The sequence below is a fragment of the Haliotis asinina genome, chromosome 16, assembly GCF_037392515.1.
Source record: "Haliotis asinina isolate JCU_RB_2024 chromosome 16, JCU_Hal_asi_v2, whole genome shotgun sequence".
Lineage (NCBI taxonomy): Eukaryota > Metazoa > Mollusca > Gastropoda > Lepetellida > Haliotidae > Haliotis > Haliotis asinina.
This window is the reverse complement of record NC_090295.1, coordinates 43,552,497-43,571,326: the sequence shown is the minus strand read 5'-3', so window position 1 is coordinate 43,571,326 and position 18,830 is coordinate 43,552,497. Positions and strand designations below refer to the sequence as shown.

At 39.4% G+C, this 18,830-nt stretch overlaps 2 protein-coding genes and 1 long non-coding RNA gene across 3 annotated transcripts; all 3 read right to left on the bottom strand.

Moving 5' to 3' along the window:
* Positions 1-29: 29 nt before the first annotated feature.
* Positions 30-6,247, bottom strand: LOC137267800 (heparanase-like). The gene is made up of 10 exons (XM_067802239.1): positions 6,057-6,247; positions 5,555-5,685; positions 5,216-5,389; positions 4,654-4,825; positions 4,402-4,452; positions 3,922-4,122; positions 3,390-3,504; positions 2,413-2,528; positions 1,531-1,671; positions 30-201 (listed from the first exon to the last, which is right to left on the bottom strand). Exons 1-10 carry the CDS (start codon positions 6,245-6,247, stop codon positions 30-32), a joined length of 1,464 nt encoding a protein of 487 aa, XP_067658340.1.
* Positions 6,248-9,109: 2,862 nt separating this feature from the next.
* On the bottom strand, positions 9,110-13,351 carry LOC137268229 (heparanase-like). The gene is made up of 10 exons (XM_067802767.1): positions 13,161-13,351; positions 12,552-12,682; positions 12,197-12,370; positions 11,458-11,623; positions 11,090-11,140; positions 10,485-10,685; positions 10,123-10,237; positions 9,816-9,931; positions 9,468-9,608; positions 9,110-9,269 (listed from the first exon to the last, which is right to left on the bottom strand). Exons 1-10 carry the CDS (start codon positions 13,349-13,351, stop codon positions 9,110-9,112), a joined length of 1,446 nt encoding a protein of 481 aa, XP_067658868.1.
* A 4,942-nt stretch (positions 13,352-18,293) lies between these two features.
* LOC137268495 (uncharacterized) lies at positions 18,294-18,807 on the bottom strand. The gene is made up of 2 exons (XR_010955038.1): positions 18,655-18,807; positions 18,294-18,542 (listed from the first exon to the last, which is right to left on the bottom strand). It is a non-coding gene; the product is annotated as an uncharacterized lncRNA (long non-coding RNA).
* Between the last annotated feature and the right edge of the window lie 23 nt (positions 18,808-18,830).

Here is an 18,830-nt window from a genome sequence, read left to right as displayed (position 1 = left end):
AGACCAATTACATTTCCGTGACTAACCAATTATGGGGCTCTGAGTGTGTTTTTACATGCTGTGACATTAGCGCCGGGTATTACAACGAATCCGAATGACTTCCCAGGGGCAGTCACTGATCCAGAAGTGAAAGTCTTCGGTGGAAGACGAGGCAGTTGACTGTTGAGTAACGCTAGTGGCTTTCCATTGAGACGCACTTTCCTGAAATAAAACTCCACTTAGTAACTATTACATATTTAGATATTGTTCCGAACAGAAATCTTTAAGACAACATTTTTACATCGAGAGAAGTATCCACCTTTTTTCATATTTCTGAATCATTCTGTGTATATTGTAAGCATCCTTTATTATATCCCATTGTAAGATCCCCAGCATATGATGAGGTTCTGTTCATAAAGCACTGTGGTGTGATGATCATGCTAGGTATTTTCAAGAAGATGGCTCTCGTTCCAAACGCATGAACAAACACAGGGACTCATCCCACCCGGTATTTGAGAATTGTATCCGACATCTTTGTTTCCCCTACAACGAACTAGGATAGGACTTCCACATGTCTAATACACAACTTGTGAAAACTGTAATGAAGACAAGCTATTTGATGGCAAGATTAAGCTTATACTTTTATATGGGGCGGAACTTTTGGGATGGGAAAAACGTGAACCAAGTGGAAGGGTTCATTCAGCTTTTGTGAATGTGTCTTACAGAGTGGCTCACGGACATCAAGTAAAGCCGCGCTGGCAGAATGCGGTCGTTATCCTATTGAAGTTTTTGCCCATACCAGCCTTTAGGATGAGGATTTTACGTTAGCCGCGATACAGATACACAAAGAAATGTTATGAACTGTTAAAAAGACTAGCTGATAGTGAGGATGAGACCTGGGTATCAAAAGTGAGAATGTTATTATTTATAATTTTGAACAGCACTGCAAAGATATGTATTATCAAGATTCTCATCAAAACATAGTTTTTTTTCCAATCCTTGACGTTCTATTCAGCCATAAAGACAGACTATTCTCTTGAAAAATATCTTTTAACTATTAGTTGCAAAGATTTACGGAGGTGTTTGACAAAATTGCGATTTAATGTACATAATTTTGATATTAATTCGTTTAGATACTCCAAGAATAGTCTTGTATGTATATTTCTTTGTAAAAGTGTTTCTACTTCGATTTAAACAAAAAAATATATGTGAATATATAATCATATCAATTGTAATATGATCTACACTGTCAGTGTGGCGTACATACATATCTTTACCTTACTGTTTAAACACGTTGTACTGTTGGGTTCATGGACATCTATACGTAATAAAGGATGAACGATGACAGATATATAAGTCTCGTTGGAAGTTTCGAAAAAGAACCATGCTTGATTGGATCTAAAACGTTACCACATGTAACATCAATCTAAACGCTCATCGTAGTGAGCTTACATATTGATGCGAACTAGACAGTGTCTGCAGACACGGAAGTATTTGCCAATGAGTCTGAATAATGTATACTAGATGACTGAATATTAAGGAGGGACTTACTTGCTGGTGAGTCCACCGACTGGTGTCAGCCAGAACACATCTACAGGTTGGCTGGGAAATTGTGGAAACGTAATGGAGGTGGTGTTATCCGTGGGCAGCAGGAAGTACATCGTCAAACTTCCGGGGACGTAGCCATAGTAACTAAAACACAACACTTAATATTAGTGGACGGTTCCCTTGACTGAACATCAATGTCACATTATTAGATGTATTTTTCAGTCCTATATTTTGCACCGATTATGTTTTGTTCTAAATGTCGCGCCGAAGGACACCATTAGATTCATTATGTTCTGTTCCTAATGTCCCACGAAAGAAGATCAATGGACACATGTTTTAGAAAAAATAAGGAAATGTAGCCGGCGTTTCTCCAGCCCAGTACCAGCAGTCTGCACAAACACGTCTGTCCATCCATCAATCAAACCATCCCATACGTGAAGTTCAGGGTTAGAACTGATCTCCAGTAAACCATGCGTGTGTAGCAGTGACATTTCAGCTTGTATTTTATATTTTGTTTTATTTATAATGTCAATAAAAACATGCAAAACATTTCTTATATAGTTATGTGGCCAACAGTATTGTTTTTCTTCTGGGCAGACAGGGTTAATCTGCATTTCACGTGCATTTCATGTTTGAGAATCTTTGTTCACACGGAAGATTTTGATTGATTGATTGGTTGATCTGCTTTAACGTGATATCATTCAGTCATTCATTCAGTCATTCATTCAGTCATTCATTCAGTCATTCATTCAGTCATTCATTCAGTCATTCATATCAAGCAATAAAAGCATTACACTAGTGTATCATGGTCGTCACTGCATTAATCCACCTGTAAACAGACTAATGCACTATAGTATCTGGCTGCATTATGAGGTTTGAATTTACCTAGTTGGCTTTGTGCAGTGGGCGTAGGCTCTGATGGTGCTGTTGTCCACGCTCGCCTTTACTGAAAACACGGCGCCTCCCACCAGTCTCTTATACAGGACAGTTAACCAGTAGTCCTGCAGAGGAACACATGAATAAAACACCATCTTTACCTCACACTGATGTTGATGAAAATACAGAAATGATAGAAGTCACTACAACCATAGTATGTTGTGTTAAATGTTCACTTTACATTATTGGTGACAGTAACTTATCTTGTGGAATGTTTGAGAATAAATCATTTGCCTCAATAATTTGCCTAAATATATATTATTATAACATCGACTCTATATTTCAATTCCGTTAGTGTCGTTTGTGGGGTTTTTTTCTGTTGTGCGTCACCATGTGCACTTATCTTAGGCAGTGAAAAGATACGTTATCACGGAAACTACTTTTTCCAAATGGAGTGTACCGGAATATGAATCTCTACTAGGATAGAAGCCCGTATGAACAAGTATATATATCATCAATGAAAGTGTGTCAGTGATTACATGGCTTAACCCCTTATCAGAAATCTTTCATTACATCCGTGCGAGACGCGTAATGCTTTTATTGCTTGATATGAATGACTGAATGAATGACTGAATGAATGACTGAATGAATGAATGAATGAATGAATGTTCGCTGATTGATGGTATCACGTGCGTTTGACATTCCCAGAACATGGTTACCCCAGCAGGAGGACGCAACCCCTCCCAAGTCCACCCTTACTCACATAATCCCCATCACCTGAGAAACTTTTGATTTTGTGGGTTGTAAAAGAAAAATAATACCTTGAAAACTGGACATTTGATACATGCATGAACACCTGGGCCTAGATTTTCGAAGCTCTCTTAGCGCTAAGATAGTCTTAAGTGTCATACATTAACATAAACGTAGGACTATCTAAGCGCTAAGAGAGCTTTGAAAATCTAGACCCTGGTCATTTTCATACTTACAGGCAATGGATCGAAGGTAGGATGGTCAATCAGTCCATAGTTTCCGGCATAAAAATCTTGTCTGAGAACTACTTTCAGTCCCATCCGGGCAGCAATACCAAGCTTGTCCAGCCACCTGAACAGTGTACACTTTCAAAAGATGGCGTTGATGTTGTAATGAAATGTCCAACCATGTTAGATGGCTGACCTAACGCTCTTACAGTTAAAGATAGATCTTATCTTGGGCTACTTATTTTGTAATTGTCACTAACGAATTATCATCGGTTATCATTTTGCGACGGGGGTGGGCATAATACGGCAGCCTAGTGGACAAAGCGTTCACTTCCCATGCCAAAGACCCGGGTTTGATTCCCCATATGGGTACGACATATGAAGTCCATTCTGTCCACTGCCGTGATATTGCTGGAATATTGCTGTCAGTGGAGCTAAACCGAACTCACTCACTCACTCACTCACCCATCATGCGAGTATCGTAGGTACAAACTTAGGTACAAAGTGTATACTGGTTATACTGAGACGATGTTTTACGCACAGAAACCCAGCCACATATCTGTCGGACATCCCGTGGGCACCGCCATGAGAACAGGAGGACGTCTCTCCCAGCCAGACTGGGGTCAGCGGGTTGGTGCGTCTTGACACATCCAGCCCTATCTGTATAAAACTGACCAGCGTGTCCATCAACTTGGAATCAGTGAAATTGGAGAGGTGAACAGTGTGGCCATTGGCGTAGTATCTGTATGAAAGGAGGATAGGTTCCATAGCAATGTTTCACTGCGACATGCTTGTTGGTATTCCATCATTTAACAACTCTGATGAGGAACTTCAAAGACAGATAAATGGAATTTACATCTGGGTAGATAAAAGACAACGTTGGTGACGTTTCAGGTGTTACTTTACACGGTACCTTCAATCACATTATCAAAATACTTTACGCCGTACAAATATGGCTGAAATGAAGTATTTGAACAGTTGAGCAGTTTAGAACCTTTCATAGATACCAAAATCAACCTACTGGTGGAAAGTTATCTTGTCTACAGCTTTGTCCCCGCCTCCTGTGAAGAAACTAGAAACGAGGTTGCATTCAATTATGAGTGATATTACTGTAATGTCTTATCTGATCATCCCATTTGATCTTATCTAATGCATCAGCTTACATTTTGCGTCATTAGGTCATTAGGTCTTTTTGCGGTATTAAAAGACCTAATGCTATTTGAGATATGTCCACCGCTAAATGGTAAATTCATTGTCAGATAAATACACTCACTCAGCACAGAACTGCGTTTTTGATCCCCTTAAAGAGGCCATATCAGGTCCAATCACTGGTGTTGTCTCATATCCGGGTGTTGATCGGAGCAGCTTCTTGAAGCTGTAGAAGTCCATACCCAACTGACTGCCACTCACAGTCATGTTATATTTCTGGCGGAACATGTCAGGTTCTGTAACAGTTAACTTTTTGAGAAACACTGTGCTAGAAATTAAATGAAATGATATGACATTATCATTTGAACATTTGAACCTTTTTCATAACCTTCTCCTGAAGCTAAGGAGTATAAAATTAGTGAGAAATGTGAATTTCTCATATTCACTAGAACTTTCAAGTTCAGCTTTATGACACATATTTAAGTCGGTTATTATCTGTCTATGGAAGTCTCGTAATTTTGGAAAAAAGAAAATGATGTTCAGTGGCTTGTATCCGTGAATATTGTCATATAAATAGCTGTGTTAGCTTTTAGCACATTTTATATTAATCGCTTTGTTGAATTCAAGTCATTCTAAAGACATAAAATGGAAATGTTATGCGTTGATCAATATGGTGATATCAATACCATTTCCGAGTTCAAGACCTGCCAGTTGGTACCCCTTCGCACTGTTGTATTGCAGCAGTTCTTTTGCGTTGGTAGGATCCCAGTTCCCTTCCTTCCTCTTCAGTACGTTCAGACCAAATATTAACTTCCAGTTGACATCCTGGACAAATGTGTTAATGACATCCCAGGTAGCTCCTGCAGATACAACGCATTGAGATGACCAAATACTTCAGATGCTGCAGTAAATGCACCTGATATTATACAACCTCCATGAAAATATCGGCATTCATAGATACAAATATATACATGCATATTACTATAGTATGACACGCTATACCTCACATGAATAGATACACCCACCTGTAAATGTATGATTGACATCTGCTGTGCCATGGCCGGTAGGGTCAAAGGTCAAGCCATCGCCCGCAGTCCCGCCAATCCTCAGATAGCATGGAGACAAACCTTTAGCCAGAGCCTGAACTTTCTGAGAGCTAGGGGATAGCACACGGGATATGATAATATATGTACATATATATGTACATGAACACGTTCATACCTATTCACGTCGAGACATAATTGAAGGGTTGATATACCAAATCTCTAAAACATTAACAAAGTGTTCATTAATGAGTTTAGTCTGAAGCTAGTTGGTTTGACGAAATAAATCTGAACGCAGTTGAAATGATTTCATTCATCTGGAAAATATTAACGTGATTAACATTTCTGTTGCTTTTTTGGATCTTTTTCGCATCAATAAGGATTGCATCAGTAGACGTGTGTCCGAAATACAAATTATCACCCTCAAATGAATAGAATTTTCAAAAGGTGTTGACCTCTTTGTCTATCACTTCGACCTACTTACTTGAAGTCTAATCCTCCCCAGTGCCGTGGAGTGGGCAGGAGATGAGAGTCCAGAGTGACGCCAATGAATAAGTCATCAATAAATGAAACTACTTGTGTTGTTAATATCTCAACACCAACGTTGACTCCTGCCGCTGCTGTGTGTGATGTGAAGGTGGTGATCAAGAGAAACGCTGACAGTGTTATCATCATTGTCTCGGGATTTTTCTTATGTGAATGTATGTCACGTATTTCTGAGAACTGTGTTTATCTGATGTGATTCCATGTAGACTGTGTTGTGTCGTCATTTCTACGTATTGTGTCTTTAATGTATACTGCCTTAAGCTTCATCCACATCATATGTCAAGTAAGCATATACAGTCATTTTTATTGTTCCAAGACAAATCTTATTGTGGTACGAATACATCGTCAAATTATCTGCAAAGGTAGAAATCCTGCACTGTTTCATTTCTCTCTGACCCAAATCCTTTAGCGTTCATAACAGTGGTGTAAATGTCCGGTCAATTGATAGTTTTGCTCTCCTCTAGAACAGCGTGGAGAGTTGTAGTCGTTTTACTAAATGCCTGAAGAGAGATTGTGGCAAATATGCATGTATTTGTCTTAGAAATTCAGTAAATATGGTGCATTTCTGTCCAATCGAACGATAATGATTTCAGGGACACACTCTAACCCAAATCCTCATGGGGTTTAGCGTTGATTAACATTGGTGTAAATGTGCGGTCAGTTGATAGTTTTAGAACTGTGTGGAACGTTGTAGTCGTTTTACTAAATGTCTGAATATGCATGTATTTGTCTTAGAAATTTCGTAAATATGGTGCCTTGATTGTTGACTGTTTTATGTCGTTGTGTCGACCTTGTAATGTCATTGTGTAGACCTTGTAATGTTGTGATGTCGACCTTGAAATATCATGGTGTCGACTCTAATGTTGTGACGTCGACCTTGTAATGTTATAGTGTTGACCTTGTTATATCATAGTGTGGACCTTGTAGTGCCACGGTGTGGACCTTTAATGCCATAATGTCGACCTTGTAATGTCATGGTGTCGACCCCGTAATGTTACGGTGTGGACCTTGTAATGTCGACTTTGTGATGCCACGGTGTCGAACTTGTAATATAATGGTGTGAACCTTGTAATATTGTGCTGTCGACCTTGTAATGTCGTCCGTGTCGACCTTGTAATGGTATGGTGTCGACCTTGAAATGTCATAATGTCGACCTTGTAATGTCATAATGTCGAACTTGAAAAGCAAGCTGACAATTGGAGAAGCTATTTTAGTCTTGCGGAGAGTTTGTTTGTCACACTGACACTAAATGTGTTTCACTTAAATTAGTGGAGGGAAGTTGACATTCACCAATTATGATTGAGGAGGCACAGTAAGCATTTCCCATGTTGTGTCCTCTGCATCTGTCAGTTGACATTTGCGTTTATTTTTGAACCGTTGTTGATAAAGTACTGCATTGCATTCAGTTAACCAAGCAAACGATTCGTAGAGGACAAAAATGTAATTTACCATTGAATGGCCGTTTACTCATACCATTCATACAATATGTTTCCAAATCCTCAAAATATTCAAATATACATCACTTAATGATACATTTTACCAGTCTTTTTTCTATTAGATCTTCTTGTTTAAATGCATGTAAACACCAAGTGTACCCGTGTCCATTGTTATCATTGTATTTGTTATCATTGTAGTTGTGCATCAAATATTTATTATTATTTTATTTATTAGTTGTTATATATACCAACAAACCATGAATTAAAATGTAACTCTAATCAACTCACGTCCAAGAAAATAGTCCCTGTCAAGGTGTACAATAACAAATCATGATAGTTTATCGATGACATTATCCATTTCCCATGTTTGCTCCTAACAGCATCTCAAACACTCGTTTTGCAACCAATGATAGCATTAAGTATATTTTGACCTATATATGGGTATTTAAGCAGAGAATATTTTTGTTCGTTCATGTCAAATTTGCTATCTGTTCACGACACAGCCAGTCCTTGACAGTCAGCACCACAGCCGCAACAAACCAAGTAACTCCAGACGTTTAACCTGATTTTGGATCCTGGTGGTGTTATGGATACGAACGTTTACCATATCACAGCAGCACAAGTTCATGTGACGATATCTACATGTACTGATCAAGCTGTACATCGGGTTCATGACATGTTTGTCTGGGTTACCACCGATCGTCATATCCTATGGTTAGGGTTTGAACGACACCATGTAAGGTGAGGTATATGTGCCGCTGTGTCAGTTAACATACCTGATTTTCACGAGAGCAGGTTTGGTTTCCAGAATCACTTTGCTCGAATGCTGTGAAAGGTACGTACACGGAAATGGAGCCTCGGGCAGTTTACGGGAGTTGCAGACCTATCGCAGGTGTGAGCCAAGCATAAACAACAAACCAACAAAATCAATACAAACTACCAATGCCTTTTGATGCACATGATTTAATGATAACGGATCATACGACTTTATTCATAACAACTTCTTTTTTTACTGCATAAAGGGATGTTCGCTGTAACACCGTTATCAAGCTAAGACTTTTGACTGACACGTCTTAATGTAGTCGTGTTATTTGTTTTATCGCCATTCTCGAAATTTATTAGTCGATTACAACAGCAGTGCAACAATCAACACTGAAACGTCACTATACTCAGTAAACAAGATATAGTTATTCATTAGTGACTCACCAACTTGTAACTGTTGATGAAACAATTAGGAATTTACTGACGGACACGGAACTACCCTGGGTACTACATCCGCCGGATCTTACAATTCTGTCCCATACTGACATAAACAGAAAAATCCATAAAGCTTCAAATGTCAATCTGAGTGAAACTGTCTTTTTTCTGTGATGTCCACTGTAACGAATACACATTCAGAATTATTTTTAGATCAAGTATAAATGGTGTGTGAGTCCTTGTGAATCATTGCCTACTATTAGGGAAACATATGGCTAAATTAAGAATACACATTCCACTTTATTTTCACAGCAACTGCAGATGGTACAAGTCCTTGTGAAGCATTCTATGAACATCCTCACTGGCTACTGCAGGCGGCCACATGAGCCTCAGGGAAGACAAGGAACCCGAATGACTTCCCGGGGAAGGTAACAGTGTTTGTTTCCATCCTGTTAGGTCTCAGTTCTGGCAGGGTATTATTGACAAGCTTTATCTGGTTGTTGTTCAAGGCCACAGACCTGAGATAGGAGAAGACTGATTACATTTGCACGATAACTGTGTGTTCTATCTTTCCTAAATCACATTTGCATGTAGACACAATAAGTGTTCTTATGGCAATTCACTCATATGACGTTTCAACTGTTTTTCAAGTGTTTGCCAGTGTGTCTATTGAATGGTGTGAATTAGATTGGATTTTAGATTGGGGAAGAACTTACTTGCTGGTGAGTCCATCGACTGGTGTCAGCCAGAACACATCTACAGGTTGTTCGGGAAATTGTGGAAACGTCATTGAGGTAGTGTTATCCGTGGGCAGCAGGAAGTACATCGTTACACTGCCGGGCGCGTAGCCATAGTAACTAAAACACAACACTAAATATTAGTGGACCGCTTCCCTTGGTTTAAAAATGAATCCTATATTCAGTAACTTATGTTCCCTGTACCTGTCTTCAAACGTACCTTATGAGGAAAGAATATGAGAAAATGCGATAGATATACATTGAAGATATGTCTCGGTAGAACACTTTGTATAGCCATTTGCTTAAACCTGTCATTTTGCCATTTACCTGGATGGCTTTGTGCAGTGGGCGTAGGCTCTGATGGTGCTGTTGTCCACGCTCGCCGCCACTGAAAACACGCCGCCTCCCACCAGTCTCTTGTACAGGACAGTTAACCAGTAGTCCTGCAGTTGAAGTCATGAATAAAACAAGCTCATTATAATAACTACAGCTGTGTTTTGCTACGTTAAACATTCCCTTCAACATACTGCTCAAATATTTTATGAGTCACAATTGTGTTTTTGAAGAGGAAATCAATAACTACACTCACCGATCCAAAATCAAGAAAGAAGAAAATGTTCGTCTCTACACTTACAGGCAATGGATCAAAGGTATCAGTGTCAATCAGGGCATAACTTCCGGCATAGAAATCCTGTCTGAGAACTGCTTTCAACCCCATCCGGGCAGCAATACCAAGCTTGTCTAGCCACCTGGACCAACAGCGTACACTTTCAAAATGTGGTGTAGAGTTCATTTAGATTAACATTCCATTTAAATTAAAACGTTTGTACCTTTACTTACACTTGACAAATGTCCATACAATGTAAGACAAACCCAATCTTTGGTTACATAAACATCATTAAGGAGCGAATTATTATGACCACACATTGTTCGTTATTATGTGAGTATAGATGACTATGGTGGGCATTGTTTAGTACATGCTTGTCTCTTACGTACAGAAATCCGGCGACATATCTGTCGGAGATTCCAGGGGCACCGCCATCATAACAGGATGACGTCTCTCCCAGCCAGACTGGAGTCAGTGGGTTGGTGCGTCTTGACACACCTAGCCCTGTCTCTACAACACTGACTAGTTTGTCCATCAACTTGGAATCGGTAAAGTCAGAGAGTTGAGCAGTATGGCCATTGGTGTAGTATCTGTACGAAAGGGCGATAGGCTTGATAGCAATGTTTTATCTACCCTATCTGATTTGTAGTATCACAAACACATAAAACAATTTTGAGTAAATACACGCACAACCAGTTTAAACATTACGATGAAGCATGACTTATGATAGACTATCATTTAGTAACTCTGATGAGGAACTTCAAAGGCAAATAGAAAACCGACAATGAGCAGATGTGGCTTCTCATAGATGAAAGAAAACATTGGTGAGGTTTCCGGTGTTACATTTCAATGTGCATGCAGACAAATTTATCAAGACGTTGTAAGGCCTACAGATATGATTGAAATTGAAAATTTGAACAGAGTAAGTGGTTTTGTCATGAAAGTAAACAGTTGAGCAGTTTAAAGCATTTCATAGATACTAAACCCAACGTACTGGTGGAATGTTATCCTGTCTACGGCTTTGTCCCCGCCTCCTCTGAAGAAACTGGAAACAAGGTGAAGGTAAATTATGAGTGTGAGGTGTTTCCGCATGTATTCATGACGCTTGTTCATTTAGAAAACCGCGACGATTTTGACTGGAGTCCGTGTGGCCATTTTTGTGTGACCATTTTGACCTGGTCCCATTCTAGAGACCAAACGCCAACTGACGAATCTGTAGGGGACAGTTTACAAATGTATAGTAAGGATTTCATGGTAAAGTCTTGAGCTATGTCTTTAACGATGTCATGCAATATGGCTCATGCTAGCAGCATGACAACTGCTCTGTATATTCACTGACAAATGTCAGATATATGCACTCACTCAATGAAAAACGGTGTTCTTGATCCCGTCACAGACGCCATATCAGGTCCAATTACTGGTGTTATACCATAGCCTGGTATCGTCTGGAGCAGCTTCTTGAAGTTGTAGAAGTCTATACCCAACTGAGTGCCAGTGATGTTATATGTCTCGTTGAAATGGTCAGGCTCTGTAACATATTTTAAAATTAACACTTTTCGGAATGCAGTGAGCTTGAAATAACACGAGATGCTATTCTCACGTCACATATTATTGCTGGAATTGACAGCTGTATGACATTAAGCATGAAGAAGGATTTCTCATGTTATGGCACATTATATATTCTTCGTTTGAGGACATTTGCTTTAATCCGGCTATTGTTTTACTTGTTTTGTTGTTTGTGTGTGTGTGTTTGTGTGTGTGTGTGTGTTGTTTTGGGGGTTTTTAGTTCTGTTTTTGTTTTGTATTTTTGTTTCTTTTTTTGTTTTTTGTTGTTGATTTATGGGGGGTTTTGGGGTGGGGGTGTCTTTCGAAATATTTTAAAACAATAATACAACATGTTCACTGACTTCTGCTCCTGAAGGTGTTCAGACAAATCGTGAAGTTACTTTCTAAAAGGAATGACAAAAAATCATGATCAGAATTATAAAGTTTCGGCACATAGTAATAAGTTGATCTGTTGAAATGAATCATTCCTTGCAACTAAAATAGTAATATTCAATCATATGTCATATCATAATGGTTATATCAATTATATCAATACCATTTCCGAGTTCAAGACCTGCCAGTTGGTACCCCTTTGCACTGTTGTATTGCAGCAGTTCTTTTGCGTTGGTAGGATCCCAGTTCCCTTCCTTCCGCTTCAGGGCGTTCAGGCCAAATATTAGTTTCCAGTTGACATCCTGGACAAATGTATTGACAGCATCCCAGGTAGCCCCTGCAGACATAATATGATTAAAGGTAGTGAAATCATTAATTACTTAAGATGTTCGAGGTTTTGGAGCACCTGATATTCTCTTACTTCGGGAATTAAGTCCGTAATTCTCAGATGCATGTCAATACATGTTAAATACTATAACACGGTAAACTGAACAATAGATATGAATAGATACACGCACCTGTAAATGTATGATTGACATCTTCTGTGCCATGACCTGTAGGGTCAAAGGTCAGTCTATCACCCAAAGTTCCTCCAATCCTCAAGTAGCATGGAGACAAACCTTTAGCCAGAGACTGGACCTTCTGAGAGCTGGAGGTAGGAAACACCGTGACAAAATGCCCATAAAGAAATAAATGAACACGATACTCACGTGGAAGCGGAAACAGAGTTGGTATACCATATGCAATATCAAATTATTGAAAAGGGTTAATGAGTAAATTTGTGTGAAGATAGTTGCCTTGACTTGACTTCTGTATATTTCCCTTTTATAGTGTGCATGAATATGAATAGCAGCATGGCTAATAATGTGTCCTGAAAGTGATACGAGAATACAAAAAATAATTTTTATAGATATTACTTTGAAGATGACTAACATGTCTTTGATTAAGATCCAATTTCTATTGTGGTTGATGTTGTTGTTGTTGTTGTTGTTGCCTTTGTGATCATTTACATAAATACGTTTTGCATGATTATACAAGTGACCATCATGGAAATTATAAACAAATGAAAAGGATCTTCAATAATGTGATAGCTGCTGACCTCAATGTGATCACCTTGACCTACTTACTTGAAGTCTAATCCTCCCCAGTGCTGTGAAATGGGCAAAAGATGAGAGTCCAGAGTGACCCCAATGAACAATTCATCAACAAATGAAACTACTTGTGTTGTTACAACTGTGACACTAACATTGACTTCTGCCGTTGCTGTGAGTGATATGAAGGCGGTGACCAACAGAAGCGCTGACAGTGTTCCCTTCATTGTCTCAGGAACAGCTGATCTAACTGTCTTCGGCGTTTAATCTGTATTTATCTGAGATCTGGAATAGTCTTTTGTAGACTGTGTTGTGTCGTCATTTGTATATGCAATGTCTTTTCCTTTAATGTGTAACGTGTTTATGGTTGTGCCATTACAACTGACACTCTTCATCCTTCGAGCAACCATACAAGTTCTTGGTTGCTGGTGTTGTGATATGAATACTACATGGACTTCAAGTCAAATGATCAGACAAGACTTAGTGTGAGTCACTGAAAACCCAATCGAACAAAAGTGATAAGATTTCAGGGTCACATTCTGACCCAAATCCACTTAGGGTTTATGGTTCATAACACTGGTGCAAATGTCCTGTCAAATGGTAGCTCTGTTCGCCTCAAGAACTGCTACATTCAAATTACTGGACGATGTGGTCGGTTTTACTAGTTGACTGAAGAGAGAATGTCTCTAGAAATACAGTAAATAAAGTGAGTGTGAGCTCCAAACAGACGTGAGTATCAGTTTAGTTGTTGGCTGCCATATGTCACGGTGTCGACCTTGCAATGCCATGGAGTAGATGTCGACTTTGTAATGTCATGATATCGACCTTCTAATGCCATAATATCGACCTATGACATCAAACTTGTAATGTCATCATATCGATCTATGATATCAACCTTGTAATGCCATAATATCGACCTTGCAATGTCATAATATCGACTTTGTAATGTCATGATATCGACCTATGACATCAACCTTGTAATGTCATAATATCGACCTTATATTGTCATGATATTGACCTATGATATCGACCTTGTAATGTCATGATGACCTTGTAAATGTAGCTCGGTCAGACTTTCTACTAAGTGTACCGAGAAAATCGGGATTAGAACTGAGATTCAGCAGCCCAAGCGTGTCATAAGAGGTGATGTGATCTGGTGGTCAGGGTTGCAGACTTGGTTGACATCGTATCCCATTTGCATAGATCTATGTTCAGGCTATTGGTCGCTGATCATTCCCAGACTTGATTATTTACAGACCACCGATATATAGTCAGAATATTGATGAGATACAGGGCTAAACAACAAATCAACCATCTAGGGTTAACTAAATGCCGTTTCCATGATGACTTCACTGATTGAAGCATACAACTTTATGGATAACAACTTGTTTATTGCAAAAAGCATGGATGCAGTTTCTCTGATTGTTATCAAGCTCATCAAGAGTGTTGACTGCCACTTCTCAGTGAAGACGTCTTACTACTTGTTTTGTTAGAGGTTAATGAAACATACAATAACAGTATAATAATCTATAGGGAAATGCTGCTCCAAGTAATAAACAAAAAGAAGTTATTCATAAAGTCGTCTGCTTCATTACTGACTCACCAACTTCTAAAACCCTGACAAAACAATGAGGAATTTACAGGTGGATGTAGAACCACCCCAGTTACTGGATACTGCAATTCTCTTCCAATGGGATGGTAACTACTCAAAAGATCCCTGAAGCTTTAAGGATCACTCTGAGTGAAATTTTGATGATGTCCACTGTGAGAAATTTTCGGTGTTTATCTCTTGGAGATGAGCGACTTCCGTGTTTTGCCTTCTAACTTTGTCATACTTTGACCAATACGTTAATACAAGCAAGTTTTCGTTCTCCTGGAATGCCAAACAGTCCTATAATCAAGAATATGTATAAAACCAAGTACAGCTGGACCAGCTGTGCGTTACAATGGCTTTATTGTCACCATTTCACATGTGATACAATACCAAACTCTTGCTGGATACCATACAAAATATATACTGAAGGACTTTGAAAACGCATAGAGGATTTTTTCGAATATTGTTAAAAATAATATCCAATGAAAATGAGGTGTCCAATGTTTGAATAGTTAATGGAACATGAGTCTTTTTGACTTATTGTCCGAGTTCGAATCCATGCCATGTCCATGAAAACAGAGTTGCAAAAACGCAACTCTTTCTCAGTACGTTGACAATTCAATGTGACTGTGAAAAATGCCATGCACGTGCTTCCCATGAGGTCTCATGCATTTAAGGCAAGGGGTTCAATGGAGGAGCAGTCATTGACAACAATGTCACGGCTGAGTTTGCAAGAACGAGTACGGGCTCTTGGACTCCTCAATGCAGGAACCTCCCAGACAGATGTCGCCTGGCGTCTCCACGTTAACCAGTCCACCATCAGCCGTCTAGTCAGTAGACATCGGCAAACCGGAAGCGTTGCAGACCGACAAAGACCTGGTCAGCTTCCGGTAACGCCAAGACAAGACCGTCAAATGCGACTGGCTCACCTCAGAGACCGCTTTCGGACAGCAGCAACAACAGCAGCAAACACCATAGGCAGACATGGCAGGCGAATCCACCCCATTACAGTTCCACCCCCTTACGCCTGAGACAAGCAGGGTTACGGCCCCGACACCCCTACCGTGGTTGCATCTTACAGCCACGTCACCGCCAAGCCCGACGACAATTTGCTCACCGGTATGGGCGTCAACCACGACTTTTCTTCCGGAGAATTATGTTTTCTGATGAGTGGAGGTACTGTGTCTCCTTTGTTGATGGGCGAGAACGCGTTTACCGGCGACACAGTGCCAACGCATGTGTGCGACAGTGAGATCGATTCGGTGGTGGCAGCGTGATGGTTTAGGGGGAAATAAACGCATGTTTCAGGAGTGATCTTCGTGTCATCCAGGGGAATCTCACAGCACAGCGCTATGTGGATGAAATTCTTAGGGCTGAAGTCATTCCTTTACTTCGCCGTCACCAACGACCCCAACATCAGTTGATTTTCCAGCATGACAACGCACGTCCCCACACCGCAAGAGTCACATAAGCTTTCATCCAACAAGCTGGGATCAATGTGATGGACTGGCCCGCATATTCACCAGATTTGAACCCTATCAAACACCTCTGGGATGAACTGGGAACACAAGTTTACCGACGTCCGATACCGCCAGCCAACGTTGCAGAACTGACCTTGGCCTTGCAGCAAGAATGGAGAAACATTCCAATGGTGTTTATCACTCGCGTCTGTGACTCTGTACTTCAGCGTATCCATGCTTGTGCCCGGGCTGATGGTGGCCATTCAAGATACTGACTGTTAATGTGAGGGTAGCTTATGAATGACGTCATTCTTGCACTGTTGAAACTTCTGCATTGTTTTTTTCTTTGTACTGAATGTTCAGTCAATGAGCTTTTGACAAATAATACCAATTGATCTCACCTCTGGTCTTTTTCATTATTTTTTCCATATAAAAGTTTGCTATGCGTTTTCAAAGTCCCATACATAAAACTAGAGATAATTTGGAACCATATCACCTAAACCTATGAACAACAACTTCTCTTTGAGTATTTACAGTACTTGACACGAATAATACAAACATTGTAACAAAATATATCAACAATTAAATATATATCAACAATAAACAAACACAAAATTTGTAAAAAGCTTTTCAAATGAAAAGTAGAAACATACAACCCCAGTTAAAAATATGAAAAGTAATGAACACATTGAGTATACAAAGGAGCAAATCATTAATTTGCACCAAACATATGATTATTTTTCCCAAAGTAATCTGCATACATGCATCATAATGGCTCATCACTCAGTACATTGCAGGTGCTTTTCAAGCAAAATCGAGAACACAAGGAACATATCAGTTCACCATAATGTTACAAATACAATCTCACCTCATGTGAACCCAAGAACAAAACATTGTAATCAATGTAATTACATGAGACTCATTACATAGGTGGAATATTGCTGATTGCAGCATTAAACAACAAACACACGAGATTCTTGACTCCTCAGCAGATTGTAGTAAAACATGAGTATTATAATAGCTCCAGAGCCAAATACGTCACAGAATGGCTCTGGCTGTATGGCCATAAAATAAACATATAAATAGTAGCAAACGGGTAACTTGATCTGAATTCAACAACTCTCAAAAACTCGTAATAACAATGCATCTCTTATTCAAATCCATTAAATATAAAATATAATTATGGACGGATGGACAACAGATTCTATGCCACATTCTGTGCCCTGAGGATAAAAAAACACACATATATTTCAAATCACAAGTATTTGCCACTAACATGCCCATGTCCCTCCTGGCTAAAGAGGAATGAACTTAACATATTTACTAGTGTTTACCTTTTCGTGACATAGAAGATTATCGTTTGGATGAGAGGTATATATGTTATAATCATGGCCACTACTCAAATCTTCTCCTAACTGAAAAATATTTCAGGAATATAGTAGATTTGAATGTACAGATGCAGATGCACATATCCCCTGTGAGTATCAGTGTGTATTGGGGCTGGGATGGGTCCAAATTTTCTGACCAGGTACCCCACCCTATAACTCTACACTGATACCCATTATGTAATCACCCAATGAAGGCTTATTGTCATAACTGACGACAGTGCATGAGATATTGGCCTAACAAGAGTTTGAAAAGTGTTCAAAGTGTCATGGTGACCTTGAAAATAAGGTCAAGTCTGTTGTCTGGTAATGTCCTAATGTATGCTGTCATCAAATTTGAAGACATTGGGTACAACAGTTCATGAGATATCGAGATAACAACAATATGAAAGTGGTCAAAGTGACTTAGTAACCTTGAAAATAAGAACAAGTTCACCCATATGGTCTCCTGTCTGCATGATCCACAAATGTAGTCGGTCACCAAATTTGATGACATTGGACAGGCAACTGGTCTGAACAAAACAATCCAAAATTTAGCAAAAAGTATCTTTCCAATAGTTCCTAAAACTGACAATTGATTGTCTCACTCACTCAATTCCTGTCATTTGTAACATACATGTTAGGAAGATTGATTATCCCAATCAAAATGCTCTTTGTCAGTGAGATCAGATAACATTTGTGTCAATATACTGTCAACTTGTCACTGAAGACGGGTCATGACAGATTATCCTTTTTCCATTCACACCTCTATCTAGCCCTCTGCTTGTTGTATAATAGTGTTAGGTTGCTCTATGTCACCTGATGTTGTAAATTTGCATAAATATCAAACACCCATCTACCAATATTATCAACGACTGTAGGTCTATATGTAACTAATCTCATCAAGCTCATGATCTGAATCCTTCTTCTCTTTACATGTCTCATCTTCTTTCTGACCTCTGTGCCATTCCTTTCTAGGTTTTGTTGCTTTGATCAGCCTCTGAAGGGTAAATATCAAAGATATAAACGATCCATATCTCAATAATGTAATCTTAACACTCATCCCTTTCACTTCATCTCAATGTTATGCTGCCCATGGCCATTATTCTCACCTCTTTAAAACTGGAACCTTCTTCCTTCAGAAAGGCGATCACCATTCCTACCGGTATTGGAATCAGAGGGCACATGGCAATGACCCAACCAATGGCCTGAGACCATGCTGTATAACCTGTCTTGCCAGGAGTGACTGGTGAAAGATTTATGAGGCCGCCTATCAGCAACACCTGTC